A 20,654-nucleotide genomic window follows, 5' to 3' on the forward strand; every position below is an offset into this window, starting at 1 on the left:
GTTCGGGAAAGAGAGGAGGAGGGGGGAAGAAAAAGAAAAGGCATGCGCTCTTTCTAGCAGGTGCTACCGAATGTCATCGAGGGGGCGGGGGGTGTAACAGCAGCAATGAGATCATCCTGGTTGAAATAAATAAATAAATAAAGCCCCCCAACCAAAGGCAGCGGCCCCGCCATCTCCGCAGCCGCTCCGCCCCTGCCCGGCCGGTGCGGGAGCGGCAGCAGCGCGGGGTGCGGGGGGAGCCCCGCACCGCCCGCCGCTCATTCGCGGCCTCCTCGGTGTCATTTGAAGTTGCTGCCGTCGGCCAATGGGGCTCCTCCCGCCCGCTGACATCACTCCCCAGCCAGTTCCCTCCAGCTGCAGAGCGCTTCAGTTTCTGTCTTTTTTTAAACTAAAATGGAGGCTGGTTTCTTGCCTTAAGGAATACAGTGCCGTGCCTGCTGGAGCCTAGATGTTGACATGTAACAGAGCTGGCAGCAGGATGGTGGTTGACGCAGCCAATTCCAATGGGCCGTTCCAGCCCGTGGCCCTTTTGCATATTAGAGGTGAGTTATTGTGCGGGTGAGAGTGATTCGCGACCCTCTGACGAGCGAATAAATGGCTATTGTGGAGCTCGGAGAAGGGGAGCAGGAAGTCCTTTGTAGCCCGGTCCCTCTCGGTTTGTTACAGCCGCAGTAAAACCGGCGGAGAGCAAAGCCCCTTTTGTATTAAACGTGTTTGGGGAAGGTTTAAGAATTCGGGGAGGCATTGCTTACATAGTTAAAAGCAGGTTTTACTGCTTTCTGCCGTAACTCTCCCATCCCCCTTTCAAGCTCTGCTGATGTCAAAGGATGTGAAGTCACTACCCTAGAAAGGTACTGAGTGGGGGAGGGAAAAGCCAAGTTATCCCTATACCGTTTCTGTAGAATAAGGGCAAACCTTTGGTGTGCTGCGAAGCCCTTTTTTGTGTGTGAATCGTGCAGATAGAGCCCCTTTAAAGTGGCCTGCAGCTTGTAAAAGAATTGGAAGTGTTGTCGGGGAGGAAGGGGGAAAGAGATGTGACATTTATCGTGAAAATATCCTTTATGTATTCAGAAGGCATTTCCCAGAAGAGATGCATTTTGGCTTTAACAAGGAACCTCTTATGTGCCTATTGCGTTGTGCAGTTCTGAATGTTCGGTTTCTTCGCAGAATATGTTCTTTTGGGTTTATAGAATTAGTGCATTGCAATTCTACATTTTATATAATTTGTTGGGAAAATACATGTTGATATGACACTTCTGTACAATACTGTCTATCTCTTGCTCTGCATTTTTTTGCTTACTAAAATTTTGCATTGTGTTGGGTGTTTTTTTGATGTATTTTTTTGGCTGCTTTTTTTTTAATGTCTTCCTTAAGGTGGTTTTGCTTTAGAACTTTATGAAAGCAGAACATGTATTAGCTGGTATCAGCACACCTTGAACAATGGCATTTATATTCAAGAAACACAGCTGATACTGTTCTCATTTACCTTTGCTTCTCAGCTTTCACTGGTGTAGCCTAAGCGTTGGTACTGAAAAGAATTTTTTTTTTTTTTCATTAATGTTCCATACACTGAAAAAATTTTGCTTGGAAAGTTTATAAAACCCCAACTGTTCCGAAGTTTGCTCCTTTAAGTAGTAGCGCTGGTCTTTGTGCATTAAAAAATTTTACTTTTCCTTTTAAAAGAGCTGTATCCTTCTCTGTCTGAAGTGGGACTGGGTGAATTCTAGAAGACTCTAATTTTGGTCTGTGACTGGGGAGGAAATGCAATAAAATTCTCTTGATTTGGAATAAGGACTGTGCTTGTTGTCAAGGGTATATAAATGCAACTGCATGACCTGTGGACAGGCCGTCGCTTTTCACCCTGCACAAATCACCTAAATTCTCAAATAGATATTGCCTTTTGGAAGGGGAAAAGCACCATCTTTTAAAGGTGCAAGTCAGGAAAACAAACCAAGGTTGGAATCAGAATGAAGTAGTATTGTAATGATTGACCTTAATAATCCTTTGTCTCAATATCATAACAAGGTTCTTGTCACTGAACTTCTTATCCCTGTTGCTGCTGCAATGAAATACGTAACTGTGGAAACAACGGATTTTAAGAAACTGCTCTGAAATTTACTTTCCTAAGACCTACATTTTTGGTGCTCTGGATAGTACAGTACTAAAGTAGAGGTTAAAGGGTTTTGTGGTTTGGGGTGGTTTTTGGGGTGGTGTGGGGTTTTTTTCTGTTTATTTGGTTTCATTTTTTTTAGTGGGTTATGAGAGTAGACTTTCTTGTAAGCAATTAAAGAATAACTGGGAGACTGTTTTTCATTTTTCAGATGGTAGGAAATAAGTTGAGTCTCAGGAATTATAGCCCAGAGGAGTTTCTTGACACTGGGAGAAGAAAATCTTCTCTTCCATATACACATGTGTACAGAAGTTGCTTTAGGTTTTTTATGTGTACCTTATCAGCTGCAGTGATGCTACCAATAGTGATGCCTCCAAAATGAAAGCTGTCAGAACAATACATACAAAATTAATGGTGGTAAAAATTAACTGGTAATTCTGAACCCTGATGACACATTATTACCAGTTGTCCCAACGCATTCTTCTTCTACAATTGTCCTTTTGCATCATCTATTGCATTATAGGATTAAATTTCTGGTAGAAGTGCTCCTCTTGGCAACTGTAAGAGCTAAAACTTCAAGGTCAAGGATCAGTGGTAGGGGCACAAGCCCCTCAGGTGTTTCTGGTAGTTCTTGGTTGCTGAAACAGAAAAGGTATTTCTTTATCACAAATTTCGTACAATCTTTAAAGTTTTGAGATGGTGTAGTTACCATATTTGACCTTAATCTTACTTTTAAAAAATTATGTAAAGCCTTGGGGCTTGTCAGTACTTCTTTGAAAATAAAAATTGCAGTCTTGCTTTTAAACTTAATTCTAAAGCATTCTCTCTACCTGGATCATATGGACTATGTGATGTTTGCAGAATAAAAAGGAAATATTCAGCAAACTCCTGTCCCATACCAGATCAGAACCTTTGTCCTGCCCATCCTGAGCTGTAGACAACTTTGTTGGCTGGGTTACTTACACCTTTGCTGAAATAAGTAGGAAAAACAGATGCAGGTGTTTTTTAAAAATAATGTTAAATTCCTGTGAATAGGAAATAAGAGTGTCAGAATTTTACTGACTACTGTTGGTGACACTGGTTATCTGCACCATCACCAAAAGAAGGAACAGTGGGTATTTGTAGGATAGGAGGTGTCAGGGCCCACATACCCCATCTTCCAGCAGTTTATTTGGCTGCTGGAGCTCAGGTTGATTTTGGATATGGTATGGAGGAGCCATGTAATCCTGACTCGGGCTGCTGTGAAAAGAGCTGTGAGAAGTCTTGCCAAGGTTCCCCTTTGTTTCAGGAGATGTCTTTAAGCTCAGGCCCTTGGCCTTGGTTGTTGCCTCAGCGAGGTTGCAGCAGTGTGGTTGTCCAGCCACGTGCCTCGGTGATCTGGATCCCGATGTGTTGGCTCCCAGTTTGCTGTGCCGCTTCACCCTGTGCTTGTTCAGCAACCAGGAGACTGTGGGCTGCCCCAATGGCTGTCAGCACACCTGCTCTCCCTTCTTCATTCAGGTACTCCGAGACTGTGCCCTTTGTCACAACCGTAGACTGTTGGCAGCTGTTCAGATCTGCTGAAGGTGACTTTTGATCCATCGTTGGAAAAAAAACAGGCGTCAAAAGAGACTAATCCATGCTGAACACAAGTGGTGTGGCACCATTGCTGTTAGGCAAAATGCTGTGTATTATTTACTTGTGCTGAAAGCACTGGCTGAGAGAGTGTTTTGCCTTCTGGGTAGTGAGCCTTTGGTCATTCCAACTGCAACAGGCTTTCCTGGATATCTGAGTTATGCTACTGCTGTATTGATCTTTCTGGAGTGCAGAGATAGTGCATAATGGTTGGCTGAGTTGCTTGTCACTGATTACCGTAATGAACTGAAAACTTAGTTGTATTGGAATGATCCAAAGCTTCCAGGAAGATTACAGTTTCACTTTGAGCTGTTGTTACGGCCTTGTAATAAGAAATGTCGTTTGTGATCAAGGGTAGGGACTTGAGCTTGAGAAACAAATGGTGTAGCTAAAGGAGCTTGTCATGGGATATCTGCATGAAGAGTTCCTTTAGAATCTTTGTGCATCGACAGGCTACCAGCTAAGAAAATGGCATTAGGACAGCACAGAGGGTTATTAGGTATCAGGAATTTTAACGTTTTTACAACAAGGAAGAAAGAAGACCTGGATGGATGCATCTTCCTCCTTATGAAGCCCTTCTGGCAGCTAAAGCCCCTAAAGCCCTAGGGTGATGGAAGTGCACTCAAGGTCCTGACAGGACAATCCACATAAATGAGATGAAGCTTGGGGGAAGGAATCAAGACCTTTTGATTTCCATCTCAGCACTTCAAGCAAAGAAAGCAGTCATAAAAGCGGCATGGATTAGGACAAAGACTAAACTAGACTTAGCTGCTCAAAACCATAACTGTATGTACAGAATGCAGTTACAGATAGAAAAGAATTGTATTTCATTCTGTTAGGCAGAATATGAATATTCATGTAGGGGCTGACATTTTTCATTAGGAATACAGTTCAATGTTGATAAGAAAAATCTCTTAATGTTGTTTTGTCAGTGCATAAAAGTAGCCCAGATGCCAGTATTTTCATGAACTCAAGACACGCATTTGAACAAAACTCTGCTCTGACCTGGCAGAATTAGCAAGATATAAAAGTTACTTTAATGGATTAGTTGCTGACTGTCTGGGACTGGTAATGTCTGTTCATGCTTTTCAAAAATTATTTTCAAGTTGTTTTGCAAGACATACTGAAAGTTGTGTGGGAAGAAGGATGAGAACACCCTGATATTATGTTAACTCAGACTGATGCTTCCTGTAGGCTGTTAGCTGTTTCAAATCTCTCGTTGTCCATCCTTCTCCTCTATCTTCCAGGGCAGCAAATGTTTTATGACAGGTTCAACTTGTTGTTCTTGAAGTTACTTTAGATTTTGTGAAAGATGCCTTGATTTTTTTTTTTTTTCAAAGGTGATGTGAACTTAGTCCATTCTTTCTGTGTGCTCCTTGTACAAATTCATCTTGAGTAAAAGATCATGGAAGGTAGTTCAGGTTCCCTCTTTACATGGTTCTCTTCTGCAAAGGTTAAAAACGTCTGTAGTAATGTTATTGTGATGCGAATATCTGAGTATTTAGATAGAAATTTGCATCCTCCTCGAAGGTGGTGAAAAATCATTGTTTTGTTGGGCAATTTATTTCTTAAAGGAGAAAAGCTCAGCACTTTCATTTTAGAAAGAACCCAGCATGTGGCAGTAGCCATTCTTCTCATGATGTGCAAAGGAGGCTGAAAAGCCTGGGTTGGTTTGGCTGAAGAAGGGAAGGTTAGTGGGAGATCTCATTTCCACTAACTGTTTGGAGGGGATACAAGCACAGAGCCAGGCTCTCCTCAGAGATCCACAGGGATTGAGTGAGAGGGAACTGCTCTGAGTGGCAGCACCAGAGATGGCAGTTGTACACAAGGAGGAAAAATTTTCACTATAGAAGTAGTTCAACACTGGAACAAGATTCCAAAAGGGGCTGTGAAATCTCTGTGGTTGGAAATACTTTGACTGGACAATGCTATGAGCAGCCAGGTTTATGTAGCTCACCCTGCCTTGAGTGCGGGGTTAGAGTACCAGAAATGACAGTTCCTTCTCGTGAAAATGATTCTGTAAGTCTATCACTCTTTAGTGCATATGAGTCCAAAAAAAATGACTGGACTTGCTGTCACTTAAAAATATTACAGTGTCAATTTTAGTGTATTTTAAAAAAAATTAAAACAGCAATATTATTATTGTAAACAGATTTCTTCCCCTTCTTTTCTCTTCACTTACTAAGGCAGACTTTTTAATATGTTTGGTGGCCAGTGTGCCTACTACTTGTACCTCTGTTAACTCTCAATTTTTGGTGTTAACGGTGTTTTAAATGTTTTTAAATTATTTTTACCATGTTTCAGCAAACTGTTAAAGGTGGGTGACTTGAACCACATGCAGTATTAAAAATATTGGCACACTAAAAGGATGTTTTGTTCATTTCTAAATCTTTTCTTAGGAGCTCAGCAGTAGTAAAAAAATGTAGCAGGTATGTGTTTTTCAGAGCAACCATAACTCTTTTGAGTAAGCCAGAATTCATAAAAGTACACCACTATCTCACCCACATTTCTTTACATTTATCAGCTTTTGGAAAGTTCTAATAAATTGAATTACTTCAGTTCTGTGAGATATTTCAGCAGCTCTTTTTACCGAGCTTTAAGCTGACAATGAATACAGCTTTCAACAAATGGTGTGACCTTGCTATTCATCTTCTGTGGTGTTTATGAAAATGTTGAACAGTGTAATTTCTAACACAGATCCTTACAACATGTTTCTAGTAGTCTTCCTGCATTATGAAAACACGATGTTAAAAGTATAAAAATCCCAGGATAACTGTCACCAACTTTCTAATACTTTCTAAGAACTTGATACCTTTCAAGCGTAATTTCCTTTTTACATGCTCAGTTAGCCTTTTTTTGGAGTATTAATATTTTATTATAGTCTGCAACTGGTCTATGCTGATTATAAAAGCATACCTAAAAATCTCAAAGTCACTTTTCATGCTACTGGTTTCTTGCTGTTACTCTGTTCCGCAGTGGAAAATGAATCTGGTTTATTCCTTCTGTATTTTCTGCATAATTATAATCTTCACCTTCACATGTGTCTTGCGCTTTCCGCATAAGTAGGTTATTTTAAGGATAATAAATTTGTCTGAGTATATACGTTTATTTAAATATTAATTTCCTTTATTTCTTTAGCACATTTAAATTTAGTAAACAGTCTCTCTTTGCTATGAGAAGTGAGCAAAGTCTTCCTGCGAAGAAAGGTACATAGAGAGTTAACGTAATTTTCTTCAGAGGCGCTTCCATTGCAGTGATGAATCATGTTAATTCTCTTTGAGTGAATTTAAATTTTAAAATTTAAGGCTTCTTTATAAGTTTGTGGAAATATACCAGTGCAGAAGACTTTTAAAACCTTTTTCACCCCTGCCAATCCAATAAATGGGATTTCCCATGGCCAACGTGCAACCTTTAGTGGGTCGTAGTTGTTGTTGGTTCTAGATCTAATGGATAAACAGTAGCTGAGATTTAAAGGAGATAAAAATGCTTGTTCTTCCCTTTTCTCCCCTATGAGCCAATTATAATTTGGTAACTTGAAGGGGTGAGAATGGGTATCAACCCTGTGTTTGGGCTGTTACCTTCCTACCAAGCCACCTGGACTTCATTGGCACTCAGACTTACTCCTGGAGCTCGCAGTCACCCACCTTGCCGAAAGTTTCCGATATCTTGTAGAAAGTTCTCAGCCACTGCTGCTCTTTGATGCTGCTTAATGACTTGTACACCGAATTGTCAGCTTTGAAACCCATCCGCTATTCCTTTAGATACTTGTTGTCTCAAAAATGAGAAGCAAGACCATCTTCCTCAAGGACAAGCAGCAGTTCTATTCTTAGTGAACCCAGGCCCCTCGTATGTGTAAAATTGTGAAATGTTTCATCACTTAGTATTAGCTCATCACCTGAGCTGTCAAAGGACTGATACTGGCACAAATGACTCAGTTATTGTATTACTTCCTGTACAGTTTTGCTAGATTTTTTTGAAGGACATTCAGCCATTGAGTGATGGGTTTTTAATTTATCTACCCAAGAAGCTCATGGAGGGTGTTTTTAGTACTTGACCAAGAGCAGATTTAAAGGAGGTTGCTGAGTTATCCCTCTCTCCTGCTATGTTTAACATGGTGACGTGCTTATTAACTGTCCACTTACCGTGCATAGCTCTGTGTCAGAGGATGTCTTTTACCTTGTTACTGCCTTTACTCTTTGTTCTTTGGCACTCTTGACTTTGTTGAGTTGCTTTTACCTTTGTATAGACTCTTTGCCTATGTAGAGAGTGTAGGTAGAGGTTCTGCTGCTGGAAACAATGAGAATGTTAAGTGTTCACACTGCATGTAAAATATCTAAAGGTTTGACTGTAAAATGTCTCTAGAGGGGACTTTTTGTAGAGCTGAAAATTCCATGAAATTATAGGAAGATAGTCAGCTGGAATTTTTACATTGCGTTTACTGACTCATGGGGCAACTTTCATGCCCTTTCAAGGAAGCAGAATGTACTGGCATAAATGCACGTGTCCTCCAATTTTTAATCATAATGGTTTGTGATTTTTGCTATGAAATGCATTTTAAGGTTAAACTTCAGTATTATCTCTTTCCGAGGAAAATTTTTTTTTTCCATTTTTGCTCAAAGCTTTTACTAATTAAGGGAGCTGGTGCTCATCCTCTCCCTGCACCGCTGTGTCTGACATAAATGACATAAATGGCACGTTGAGTGCGGGGTATTTTAAAGCCACATCTGCATATATTTCAATCAATTCCACTTAATTCACATGCAAATCATGTGGTACCATTTCTGCTATAGCTTGCAATTAAGTTTTGTTTTTCATATGCAGTTAAACTTAGAGGTGGGGCCTGACTCTGGGTTCTTATCAGTCGTGGAAGTGACAGCTTTGTGTCAAGTTTCATAATAGCCACTGATAACAATCTGAATTTTATGAAGTAAATATTTTCTTCGTAAGGTACACAAAATAAAAATTATACATGAAATTTTAAGTGTAAAGCTGAATTAAAAAACTGTTCATTTGGGACTCTTCTAGTTGTTTTCTAGTAGCAGTCTACTAATTTGAAACACTTTTTTTCATTTTGAGAATTTTTATGGAAGGTTTTTAATTTGCATTTTGGATTAAAGCTGCAAGCTGTGTGGCTTCACACAGCCTCTAGAACCAGATTCTGCTATTGCTTTTGTATTTAAAGTGAACACATAACTATGTCAGTGGTGTTTCAAAAGTATCCTGCCTTCATTCAAGTCATCTCAGGAAGACAACTTGAACAAAATTATCAAAGCTGGGGGGAAGAAAAGTTTTCTGTCCTTTGGGTATAAGCTTTCCTAAAAAATTTTTCCAAAGAAACTGTAACTGTTGTAACACTTTCTTTCTTTCTTTCTTCTAACTTATTCCCAGAATATTTTGGTACCTCTTGCTCCTGTTATATCTAATCTTCTGTATAAAGTGTCTTAAAACTAAAAAATTCATGCACAGGGATTTTTTGAGGACTGTCTGTTAAAGTTATTTGCATGCTATAAAAACTTTTGAGTTGTTCTTGTCCCAGTAGGAAATTAAGATTTTTTTGACCTTTGAATTTAAATAAATACATCGTCTCAGAAATAGAATGTTGATTATAAACTTCACTGCGTAACTTTTCTCACTCCATATTGGAAACTCAGTAATCATTAATGTAGCTTAAGGAATAAAGCACCCTAAAGCTCTTTTTTTTTTTTTTTTTTTTTTTTTTTTTTTTTTAATGGAAGAAATTAAAACAAATTGCTTTCATTGCACATCTAAATCTTCATTTAAAAAGGAACAATGTAAACAAAATAATGAATGTTTTGGGAAATTGTGCTGGGAGTGAGATGTCTAAACATGTACAGGACTTCTGGACATGCAGTAGTGGTTCAGTCTTGGATTCATAGTTCATACAGCCAAGCAACTTGATTGTGCCCTGTAAATTTACAGATTTATTGGAGGGTCCAATTTAAATGTCTTGCATACTGCAAGTTTCTCTTTCTGCTATGTGAGAGGGGTAGAAATTTGGTGAAAATTGTCAGCAGAATGTCAGATTTTCTGGCAGTTGAGGAATATACTCTGTTAGGGACACTGTTGATAATAGGTGCATTTTCTGTTCTTACCAGAATTCTGTTGTGAGACTGGAGATTAGTTTGACCAGAGACTGGAGACATTTGTTTGAAGGGAATATGTGTGTTTTCAGACAAATATGATATTAGGAAAATAATGGATTATGCAGGAATGTTTTTTGGATTGAATGAGAAATTATTACGCACTTAATTCCTGACAAAGCGAACAGGTATATTGTATCTTTAATCTTCTTAAAATCGTCTGATTATGTTGAAAGCATGTATTTTAGTACATTTTAAAATGGGCATGATTGGCTTTCCACTGTATTTGAATCAAAACTTTCCTTGCTGAAAAGTAACTTTATTTCTTAACAGGGAACTGCTAGTAACTGCTGTTGCATTTGATTGTTGCATTGTTGCATGCTGTTGCATGGCCAGCATTGGCTACTAAGCAAGTTACTGACCTAGTTCTAAATATATTTCTTTTTCTTCTTTCCGAAACATTGTCACTATTGTGCTTGACCTTTTCTTTTACCTGTATCACCTGACACAAGGTACTTAAATTTCACAGGCATACGGGACTAAGGAAGGGTTGCTTATGCCAAAAGAATGAGGAAAACTATGCACTGAATTGGAAGATAGGGTTTTTTTCAGGGAATACAAAAAAACCCAAACAAAGGAAAACCAAGCAACCAAGAAAAAAAAAAACCACCAAGCCTCCCCAGCAAACCTACCCCATCCCCTCCAAAAAATCCAAAATACACACAAAAAAACCCACACACAGGAGATGTAACTTAGAATCTATTAAGTCCATTAAGAAATTGCTTTTAAGAAAACCACTAAAGTCCTGGCAGTTTCCGGTGATACTTTTGCATATCTTGTAGTGACTGCTGGAATTTTTAATATTGTTTGGCGACTTGGGGTGATTTTAAATATTCATCAGCCATTCAGGACCTTAGTTTGCATCTCAGCTCAATGTGACCTGTTTGAGCTCTTCCTATGAACAGACATTTCAAAAGACCCGTTGCCCATCCTATTTCCAATATTGAAAGGAGTGGAGAACTTAGGAAGTGGATTGGGGGTTGTCATCAAGGATGGGCTATGGAAGTTTTTGTTAATTTCAAAATCAGTGTTAGCTTCAGAGAAGCAGGAAAGTGCTCCTAACCCAGGCTGACAACTGCCTGGGGACAGGGCATTTGCTTTAGGTTGCATCGGGGTATGAAACACTTGAGTTTAACTGTGGAGAACCAGCAGGGTGGCTTTTCTCCATGCTTTGTAATTTATTGTGTCATCTATTTGTAAGCCAACACATGACCCAGCTTGTGATATCTGTTAGTGATTGTTCTAAGTGTCATCATTGCATTCACCTATTTTTTCATGCAGAAAGCAATCCCCCAGTTTAACACATGTCCAGGGAGTGAGGAGAGGAGGAAGCAGGCTGATAGACTCTGGAGAGGGAACCAAGTTATTTTACATTTTGGCAGTTGGTTGTTCTTTGAATTATATTCATCATGGATGTGTGACAGGTACCATTGATAAGTTACTCAGACTTGAGAGCAGTATCTGACTCAGGGGTGGTGTGTGGAGTTTGGGTGTGTTTATAGCAGATGTTTAGGCTCAATTAGCTGATACTTATTTCATCCATGTGCCCAAAGTGGCAGAATTTATTCAGCAGTGCATGTTTTTCTTCAGTTTACTTAAGGTAAATCTTCTGAGTTACACCATACCCTTCAGTTGTGCTACAGAACAAAATCCAAGTCTGGCCTCACCACTGTAGTGCTTCATTTTTTCAGAGAGACTGTTGCATATATTTTAAAACAATTTTGAAGTTTTCAAATCCAGTTGAAGATGTTGCATAACAGTGTTTTTATGCTGTGAGAATGGATTGAAGTACACTCTAATGGCTAGGAAGTTGAGGATTTTTCTCTTAGTGTTTTGTGTTTTAAAAATGAGTAATGCTGTCATATTAACTGTATATGTGCTAAAAAGCTCTACTGAGAATTCCTTATGGGTTTGGTTTCTCTTTCGCTTGTTAAGACACTTTTTTTCTTCCATTATCTATTTGATTTTCCTCCCTGTCACTTTTCTCCCTAATTTTCAGGTGGAACTTCCATTTCATTAGCTCGAGCCCATTTTGGCTTGTTTCACATGTCATTTCCTGTATAAGCATTTCTGTTTTCCTCTTTATGCTTTGAAGTATTTATACAGTTATCACTTTTCCTCTTCACTTTCTATTTTTAAACATTTTTGTATAGTCTAAAAATCCTTATTTGTCCTAAATATGGTTACAAATATATTCTTAAGGGTCTTCTTTAATTTCTTATGCCTTCTAAGAAAACAGTTGACTTCTGATAAAGTTCTTTGTAAAGCAAGAGCTGAGTGCAGTATGGTGTTGGTCCACTTTTGAAAAATGATTAGATAATTTGATGTGCATATTGTTCACTGTTGATCTGCTTTTATCATCATTAGACTTACGATGTACACCTGGAAAAAAGTTATTGGCAGTAATTTAAGTGCCCCAGGTCATTTAATATGTTAAAATTATGCCAAATAGTTTAAAATGACAGCAGGCTTTTCTTCTATTTCATTATCAGTCAGTCCTTAAAATCTCCCATCTTAAATCTTTGACAGTTAAATGTCATTACTTAGTTCCTCTATCCTCAAAACCACAGTGTAATCTTGTAGTTGGGAGATAGCTGCCACCAGCACTGGATTCCCCAAGGACTGGAGCTTTCAGAGGGGATTAGTATTGTAAAGCACCTGTTTTTAGCTCCACTCCAGGACTGACAAAACGCATGCTTCTCAGTCCTTTCAGGCTCTCTGAATCAAGTGGGTTTCTTGCAGGGGTGTCTTTTTTATTTTTTTTTTAGTTGCTGTTTAATTAGTCTGACAGTGACTCATTTGATTCTAACAGCCCTTGCCTTTTGGGTTGTTTTCCATTACATGGAAAAAATATTACTTTAAAATTCTCATAATCCAATGAAAAGCCGCTCTTTTGAATGAAAATTTAGCCAAGAGATTTCTTTATGTGGAAACCAGCAATGTTAAATGCTGTGTACCCTAAGGAATTCCATCATGTTGCTCTTGCCTCCCTCTTCCCCACTTCTGAATCATTCAGTCATATCATGGAATGGGTTGGGTTGGAAGGAACCTTAAATATCATCCAGTTCCAAACCTCCTGCCATGGGCAGGGACACCTTCCACTAGATCAGGTTCCTCAAAGCCCCATCCAGCCTGGCCTTGAACACTTCCAGGGATGGGCATTCACAACTTCTCTGGCAAACTGTACCAGTGCCTCACCACTCTCACAGTAAGGAATTTCTTCCTAATAATCTAATCTAAACCTGACCTCTCTCCGTTTAAGGCCCTTACCCCTTGTCTTATCCCTACAAGCTCTTGTAAGAAGTTCCTCTCTAGCTCTCTTGTAGCACCTTTAGGTGCTAAAAGATGCTGTAAGGTCTCCCCAGGTTCTTGTTTTATCCAGGACAACCCCTGCTCTCTCATCCTGTTTTCGTAGATGAGATGTTCCAGCCCTCTAAGCATCTTCCTCGCTCTTCTCTGGGCTCACTTCAGCAGGTCCATGTCCTTCCTGTGTTGGAGACTCCAGATTTGGACACGTGATAAGGATTAGTTTTAAAACCTTAATTTCTATCAGTATTTGGGGAAGTAGTTATCATATTTTGGGTGTCAGTCTTTCAGGTGTGTTACCAAGTATGAAGCAGCAGCAGTTGGGAACAGTGCAATTTTTCCAAATGCAGAAAAATGAAAAGCAGAGGGTTTTTTTTCAATTACAAATTTCTGTTACCTGAAGAACACCCAAAAGGTATTTCTGGCAGCAGCAGCAGCAGCTCAGTTCTCTGAATGCGAAGACATGGACATTAGCCTGTGATTACAGCTGGTTCTCATCCCCCCTCTCCTGAGTGCCTGGATCATCATGGGCTGCACAAAAGTAGCTGATGCAGGCGAGGGTCACACTTTGGAAGTTTCAGTTGGATGACCAAGTACTGCTTGAGGTTGTGAACTTCCCTCCTGCATCCACCTACCCTTCTTATGGCCTTGAACAAAGGAGCTTTACTATTATAATAGCTGGTTGGAATAGTGAGTGTTTTCTTGTAATCCTTATGGAAGCTCTAAGTGCTTGTAAAATATTTTTAATTACTGTTTAGGAGTTGTTTGGGAATCGTGAGCTTGTTGTAGATCAGAAGGAAAGTCTGTCTAATCTTCAGTGCCTGTTTCTGATGTGAAATGTTCTAAGTGTTTAAAAAAAGACATTGATAACTACTCTGTAGGAATGTTTACAGGTATCTTACATGGTAGTTGGAGGACTTAAACTTACAGCTCAATTCTTTTAGAGTGAGCCTCCATTCTTTTATGATACTTCACTGACATGTGCATCCCTTTATCTTCAATAGTGAGCTAAAGAGTGGAAGTCTATTCCTCCTCTCTGCCACTAAAATGTTTATATATGATGCTCTCTTGAGACTAACACAGGGACTCTTTTTCCATGAGTGTTCCTGTGGCTTTGGTTGCTGTGGTCATTTCTCTTGTTTTAAGCATTTCTTTTGGCAAAGGAATGCTTCTGCAGGGTCAATAATGTTCCAAATAAAACAGTATAAACAGCAGTATGTTCTATGTATTCACTAGCCCAGTGTATCCCTACAACGTCTTGCCTGCATTGATTTATCTGCAGCCAGACTCCCACTGCTAGGGTTGCTAGTTATAGTATAAAATGTATTGTATATAATTATAGTACTTTCTTGTATTCCTTGAGTTTATTTTTATGTGCTGCTAGAAATAATAGCTTTAAATAAGCTTTTCCGTGCATGAATTAGAAGTTTTCTTTCACGTACCACCCACTTATTTCCAATATCACATATAAGAATAGAATACTGTTAACTGGGAGAGTGTCATCTCTAATTAGTATTAATTATTGTCATCAAGGTTTCAGCAAAATCAGTGAAAACTGCAAAGACTTTGTCAAGTAATAGAAATGCAGTGAAAATTATTCCAGAATAGTATTTCACACATTGAATTAGAATATTTTAAATGGAATTTTCTCAAATGTTAGAACAGCTTTTGTAATATTTTTCTAGTTTCTTTCTGATTTTTTTTCATTTTTAAGAACTTGAGCACTGGTTCTGGAAAAAAAATGCTAATTCTGGTAAATCTGTGTTTTGACAGATAATATTCTTTTTTCTGTACTTCACAGTTCCTCTGCCTTCATGTCTGGCAATTTCTATTTCTCTTACTCAAGATACTGAGCTCTGTTCTTTGAAAAAATGCTGCCATGGTACTGTCAACTGGAATGTCTTAAGAAATCATTGCAGGATATTGGATTCCCCTTGTTGAAGTACAACTGTATAGTGCCAATTACAAAGCTTCACTGAAGCTTTAATGCTGCTTTTTTTTTTTGCCAATGAACATGAAATTTGAAACGCTAATTTCAAATATATATGCTTTTGACCAGCAGAAGGGACCTGTTACCAATATATTTAGAGATATATTCTGGGTAACACCATGGTAGACAGTTAAAAGTTGTTTTTCTGTATCATTAAAAATTTTAGTCCTTCATTAGGTTTTTTTCACAAGATATATTGTCTACTTGCGAGCAAGAGACATCTGCTGACATGCTTGGACTCTTGCTCTACACCAGAGTCTTAAGGCAGTTACTTTTAGCGTGTGATTTTTAGTCTCTTCTTCTATGACCTTGTTTTTGCACACGCTCCTTCTCCTTTTTGTGGCTGTTTGTGTATTCCTTGCCTTAAACTTCTGTGTGTGTTTCTGTGTTAAAAAATCTAGCTGCCCGTTCAGAATGAGAGGAGCTTTATTTACCATGTGTGCCCATAATCTCATTGGTAGCTGTGGGCATCTGATAGTTTTAAAGAAAAAAAAAGAGCCTATTTTCTTTCAAGGAAATGGGGACCTGTCAGCCAAGAAAAACTGATGCCTCTGCCAAGCCTTTATGTGTGAGCAAAAAAGTGTTCACTCAGCTGAGATGAATTTTCTCTTCTGTGTGTATTTTCTGCATATTATCAACCATGTCTCTTTGTTTTCTGCCTTCAAAGTGATGTAACATAGTGAGGTTTACTGACCAAAGATTGTGGGGTTTGTAGAAATTATATCAACTGTTCTTTGTGTGAGGACATGACCTAAAACTTGAAATTTCTAGCTTTATTTCAGTTCCAATCTGTACCAAAAAACAGCTGTTTTGTGTGACATCTCTGGTTCACCTACTTATTCTGCTTTGCCTTTTGACCTCCGTTCAGCAACTGTAAAGTTACGCTGTTGTCAGAGAAAAATGGACTTCAATGAAAAAGGCAGAGAGATCAATCACCAGTGCCCAGTGATGTCACAATTGCAACACAAAACTAAAAATCTAATTTTTAGATTTGAAGGAACATCAAAAAATGTTATCCAGAGAACAGTAAGTTCTCTACAGTCCTACAGTGCACAAATATTCATGTGTCATAGAATACTGAACTTGTGTTCAGGCACTTAAAGCCTGAACTTCAGTCTCTTCTGGTTTATTTTTACTTTTTCTAGTTTCCTTAAACCAGGCATAATTTGTTTTAACATGAAGATGGAAAATCATGATTTGCAAAAAGATGGTGCCTTCTCAGAGGGCTGTGGTTTGCTGGTAACTCCTGGTTGTAAAATGATGCCACATCCTGGCTGAGAAGCAAGTGAGAATAAGAACAGTTACCTGGGTGAAGTCTGTTGGCAGTGAGCTCATTTACCTTTAACTCACAGTAAGAATGGCTGAAGGCGTACCTGAAGCTTCCAAGGAATCAGTTTCCATACAAAGTTGTGTTTAATTAAAAGCTTTTCCGGACAATCATTTGTGTTCTGCTAAGGCAGTTGGTAGCTGAGTACCTGATCTTTGCCTGGCTGTTTCAAGCAGCAGTATGGACTGAAAGTGCTGCCTTTCAGAGGCACTGGTCTAGTTAGTCTGATATAAAAGCACAGCTGGTGTCAATGATATGGTGGAAGGTAACTTGTTATATAATCATCAGTATATAGACAAGTTCATGGCAAGACCACAGTCTAAGATGATGTTGAAAATTGTTAACTGAATAGCTATTTCTCTATCAATGCTGTGTTAAAACAGAAGGGGTAGAGCTTGCATCTCTGTAGATTGTGCAACTTGATCTAACAATTATACTGGGATTGCAAGGAAAAAGTCTTTGAAAAACCCAAACAAGACAAAAGGCTGATCCCTCAGTCCAGAGACCTTGCTGTTGTAGCACCTTCCTTCCTTTGGTACTTTTTCCAGTATATGTTTCTATCCTAGAGAAAGGACAGTGGGATAAATGATGCAAGTTTAGGCACAAAATATGATGTAATAATGTTTGTGTAGATCTGTGTCAGGAATTGCTGGACATTCAGTCCAAATGTGAGACTGAGCTCTCTTGTGATTCTGAAGAACTGTGCTTCTGTTCCGGTAGAAGACCAGAAATGGTCCTCATTTGAAGTGTGAGTAGTGATAAGGGATAAGTGTTTGGAGTGAATAAAAAGTCTTAAGATTATTCTTGTGCTACTGTTTAGAAACAAGTTCTGTGAACATTATGTAAATAGTGGCTAGCAACTGGGGGGGGGGAGTGGAATATATGGGGTTTGATTTGATTGGGGGGGGGGTGATTTGGTTGGTTTGGGTTTGGGGTTTTTTTAAACATTGCTCAGTGAATAGCTCCAAATGTCAGTTCTAGTGTAATTTTAAGGAGTAGCTCCTGCATAACTGTGGCCTTCCCATAGTCATTAGGGAATGGGGCACCAGAGTTGCACAAGTAAGGAAATTTTTTACCTGATGGCATTATCTTCAAATATGTCAGTTAACTTAAGCGCTGGAAGTGAGGCTTTTTTTGCTTAATTGAAGTGGAAGGTGATTTGGAAATCACAATGCAGTTAACTGAAAGAACATAACCAGATAGTCCCTGGCACGTGGCTGAGGATAAATGGCTTGTCAGGGTGTCTCAGAGCTGCTCTGCAGTTGTGCATACATGCTCTGCACAAAAATTCTGGCCTACTCAACTCAGCTGCTTAACCACCTCCCATCTCCTGTCATGCTGCAATCAGCCTTTCAAACCTTAAAAGGGAGGATAATCCTGGTTTCATGGCAAGTACTCCAGACAAGCAGCAGAAGAGATGTGAGGTCTGGACACTTGGAAGTTGTGTGTGAACACTCCCAGAGCAGGAGGATCTATCACACCCGAGTAAACAAAACACAGTTCCTTAGAAATATGTAAGGTTCTCAGTCTGTATAAAGATCTCTCAAATGGAATAATGAGGATGACGAAGATACAATGACTTCAGAATAAATGGCGAGGGAGGTCTCTTGCCTTGTTGAGGGTGTTTCTTGACCCTCGTGGTTGTCAGTCTTTAACTTTCCTGATTAGTGGTAATTACATCTTTAATGCTTCCTCTCCTTTAAGGTTAGTGTACTGTAAATCACTCTAATTGTATGTCCATTACTTGTATAATTATAGTCTGTATTTAGGCTTTGGATTTTGTGGAGTGTACATTCATAGCACAGGTATCCCTGTGTGTAACTGTTGTTATGCTTCAGGTTGAACCACTTTCCATTTTACAATTAGATGGGAAAAGTTTACCACTCCAACCACTTTGTATGTCTGAGACTTTTTACATTCAGATCATAAATTTGGCTGGCTTTCAGCATGCAAACTGCTTGATTAAATACTTTTTGTTGTTGTTTTCTCAGGAGAAATTATTCATTACTATAGTTTTTAATCCAAATAAACAAAAGCATGTGTACTCAGATACAAAATTCTTGTGGCTCTGTTCACAACACTAGACAGGAATTTTGGTTTATTTGTCAGAAAGTTTTCCCTCTGTTTAGAGACATCTGTCATCTAGCACCTGCTTTCTACTTCTTGACATCTGCGCTGTCCAGGTGTCTTGCTGACACTGAAGTCTGTAACTGGTTGTGGTTTCTTTCATGTATGCTACATTTTTATTCTCTGTCTTCTTCAGGGCTATTACTATATGGGGCTTTTTACTGGAATTAATCTTCAGAGCAATTCAGTGTATGTAACTTGAAAAAAAAAAAAAAAAGCCAGCTGTTTTAAGCCAAATATGTCCTCCAGGTTTATTATAACAAAAATACTTTTGGAAGCAACTCCTCTTGAAGAGAGAGGAGCTATTCCAGGTTTTGCTATCATAAAGAGAAGTTTGTCAGGCACTTAGAAGGAGAGCAACTCATATTTAACTAAGCAACTGGACTGTAGATATGTTGCACATTGAGTTTATTGAAATTGTACATACGTGTGTTAGATTGTGTGTGCTTATATTCAGTAATACCACTTGAAATACTTGATGGTAGCTCTTACTGCTTCTGTAAGAAAATTTTAGCATTTTATGATACTCTAAGGAAAAAGAAAAGTCATCAACTGGAAGAAGTGGGAGTAAACTGCAGAACTATTTACGAAGTCAATCCAGTCCTACTCTTTCATAACATGCTATTACTGCCTTAGTGGTTCATATCTAACAATGAAAAAGTCATTATGCAGAAACATAAAATGGTTTGTGGTGTAGATTTATGTAGACTTTCTGTATTATGTTCACATTTCATGTCTTAGTGCTGTAGTCAAGTGGCCATGGTAACTGGACAGGAATTTCTGCTGCTATCAAAATATGGTACTGCTTTCTTTACCACAGACCAGTTATTACAGTTTTTCCTAAATATTGAAAATTTAGGTTCTGATCCTGAAAGTATTTGCTGTGTATAATCTGTAATTTCATATGCATCAGTCATTTTAACAGCTCATGGGATTACTTAAGCAAAAAACAAAGCACATGCTGGCATTTTCTTCAAGTGTGTCTTTTTCCATGCAGTATCTATTTCTGGCAAGGGCAACTATGCATCACTGCTGCAATTTCGTTAAATCAGCCTGTCGTGTACAGCGTGTTTCACTGGGGTTCGTGGTCTAGACCATTATATTCCCGAAAGTTGTGCAAAGATTTAGAAGGTTTGCTTGTATTCTTAAACACTGCTATACCTGTGTTTCAGGAAATCCACTACAGGATCATTTATAACCAATTATTTTTACTTTTCAGATGTTCCTCCTGCGGATCAAGAAAAGCTCTTTATCCAGAAGTTACGACAATGTTGTGTACTTTTTGACTTTGTTTCTGATCCACTAAGTGACCTAAAGTGGAAGGAAGTAAAACGAGCAGCTTTAAGTGAAATGGTAGAATATATCACACACAATCGCAATGTGATTACAGAACCTATTTACCCTGAAGTAGTACATATGGTAAGTGATTTAACAATGAGAACTTCTTATTTTATAATGCAGGGTTGTTTCTTCAGCTGTATCAATTTATCCCAATAAATTTTACTGAAATCTTAAAAAAAGATCGACTGTGTTTGCACATCTGCAAAATAATAACAGGGCTTTGACATCCCATCACCAGTGTCGATTCCTCTCTTTGTAAGATAGAAATTAGACACAAGTGTGAAGCAGAATTAGCTTATGGTTTAAGTTTGTAAAAATTAAATGTCATATTTTAAAAAAAAGTTGCTTTTCTTCCCCACAAATCTGTTTTGAAATAGGTGTCAATAAAAATGGGGAGGGAAGTCAAATATATCTAGCTGTTAAAAGAAAATATAGATTGTAAAACTGAAAATTTGAAAAAATTATAAGATTAGGAATAAGATTACCTGTGCAAGCTTGACACTTACTCTTACGTAATGCTATTCAGAGTTTGATTTTATTCTGTGTTCAGAGATGAAAATGAGTCAGACTTCATTAAATACACAGTACAGCAGATGAGGAATCTGCTGGAACAAGCTGCATGTACCTTTCAGACCTGCATTGTTTCTCCCTTCTCACTATCCAAATCCCAGCCAGCCA

General features: G+C 38.6%; 1 protein-coding gene across 2 annotated transcripts in view; it reads left to right on the top strand.

The window, feature by feature from the left end:
* PPP2R5C (protein phosphatase 2 regulatory subunit B'gamma) overlaps nucleotides 1-20,654 on the top strand; it is a 79,639-nt gene that overhangs the window by 30,840 nt on the left and 28,145 nt on the right. The window contains exons 1-2 of one of the 2 annotated variants that reach the window (XM_027893591.1): nucleotides 287-542; nucleotides 19,855-20,054. In XM_027893591.1, coding sequence (XP_027749392.1) covers nucleotides 449-542; nucleotides 19,855-20,054 — 294 coding nt within the window. In that variant the 5' untranslated portion in view covers nucleotides 287-448. Of the gene's footprint in view, nucleotides 1-286; nucleotides 543-19,854; nucleotides 20,055-20,654 lie in introns of those variants that run through there. The other variant, XM_027893590.1, reaches the window with a different exon arrangement.

The sequence above is a fragment of the Empidonax traillii genome, unplaced genomic scaffold, assembly GCF_003031625.1.
Source record: "Empidonax traillii isolate 1590-97213 ecotype Southwest subspecies unplaced genomic scaffold, ASM303162v1 scaffold398:size1781980, whole genome shotgun sequence".
NCBI classification, from domain to species: Eukaryota; Metazoa; Chordata; class Aves; order Passeriformes; family Tyrannidae; genus Empidonax; species Empidonax traillii.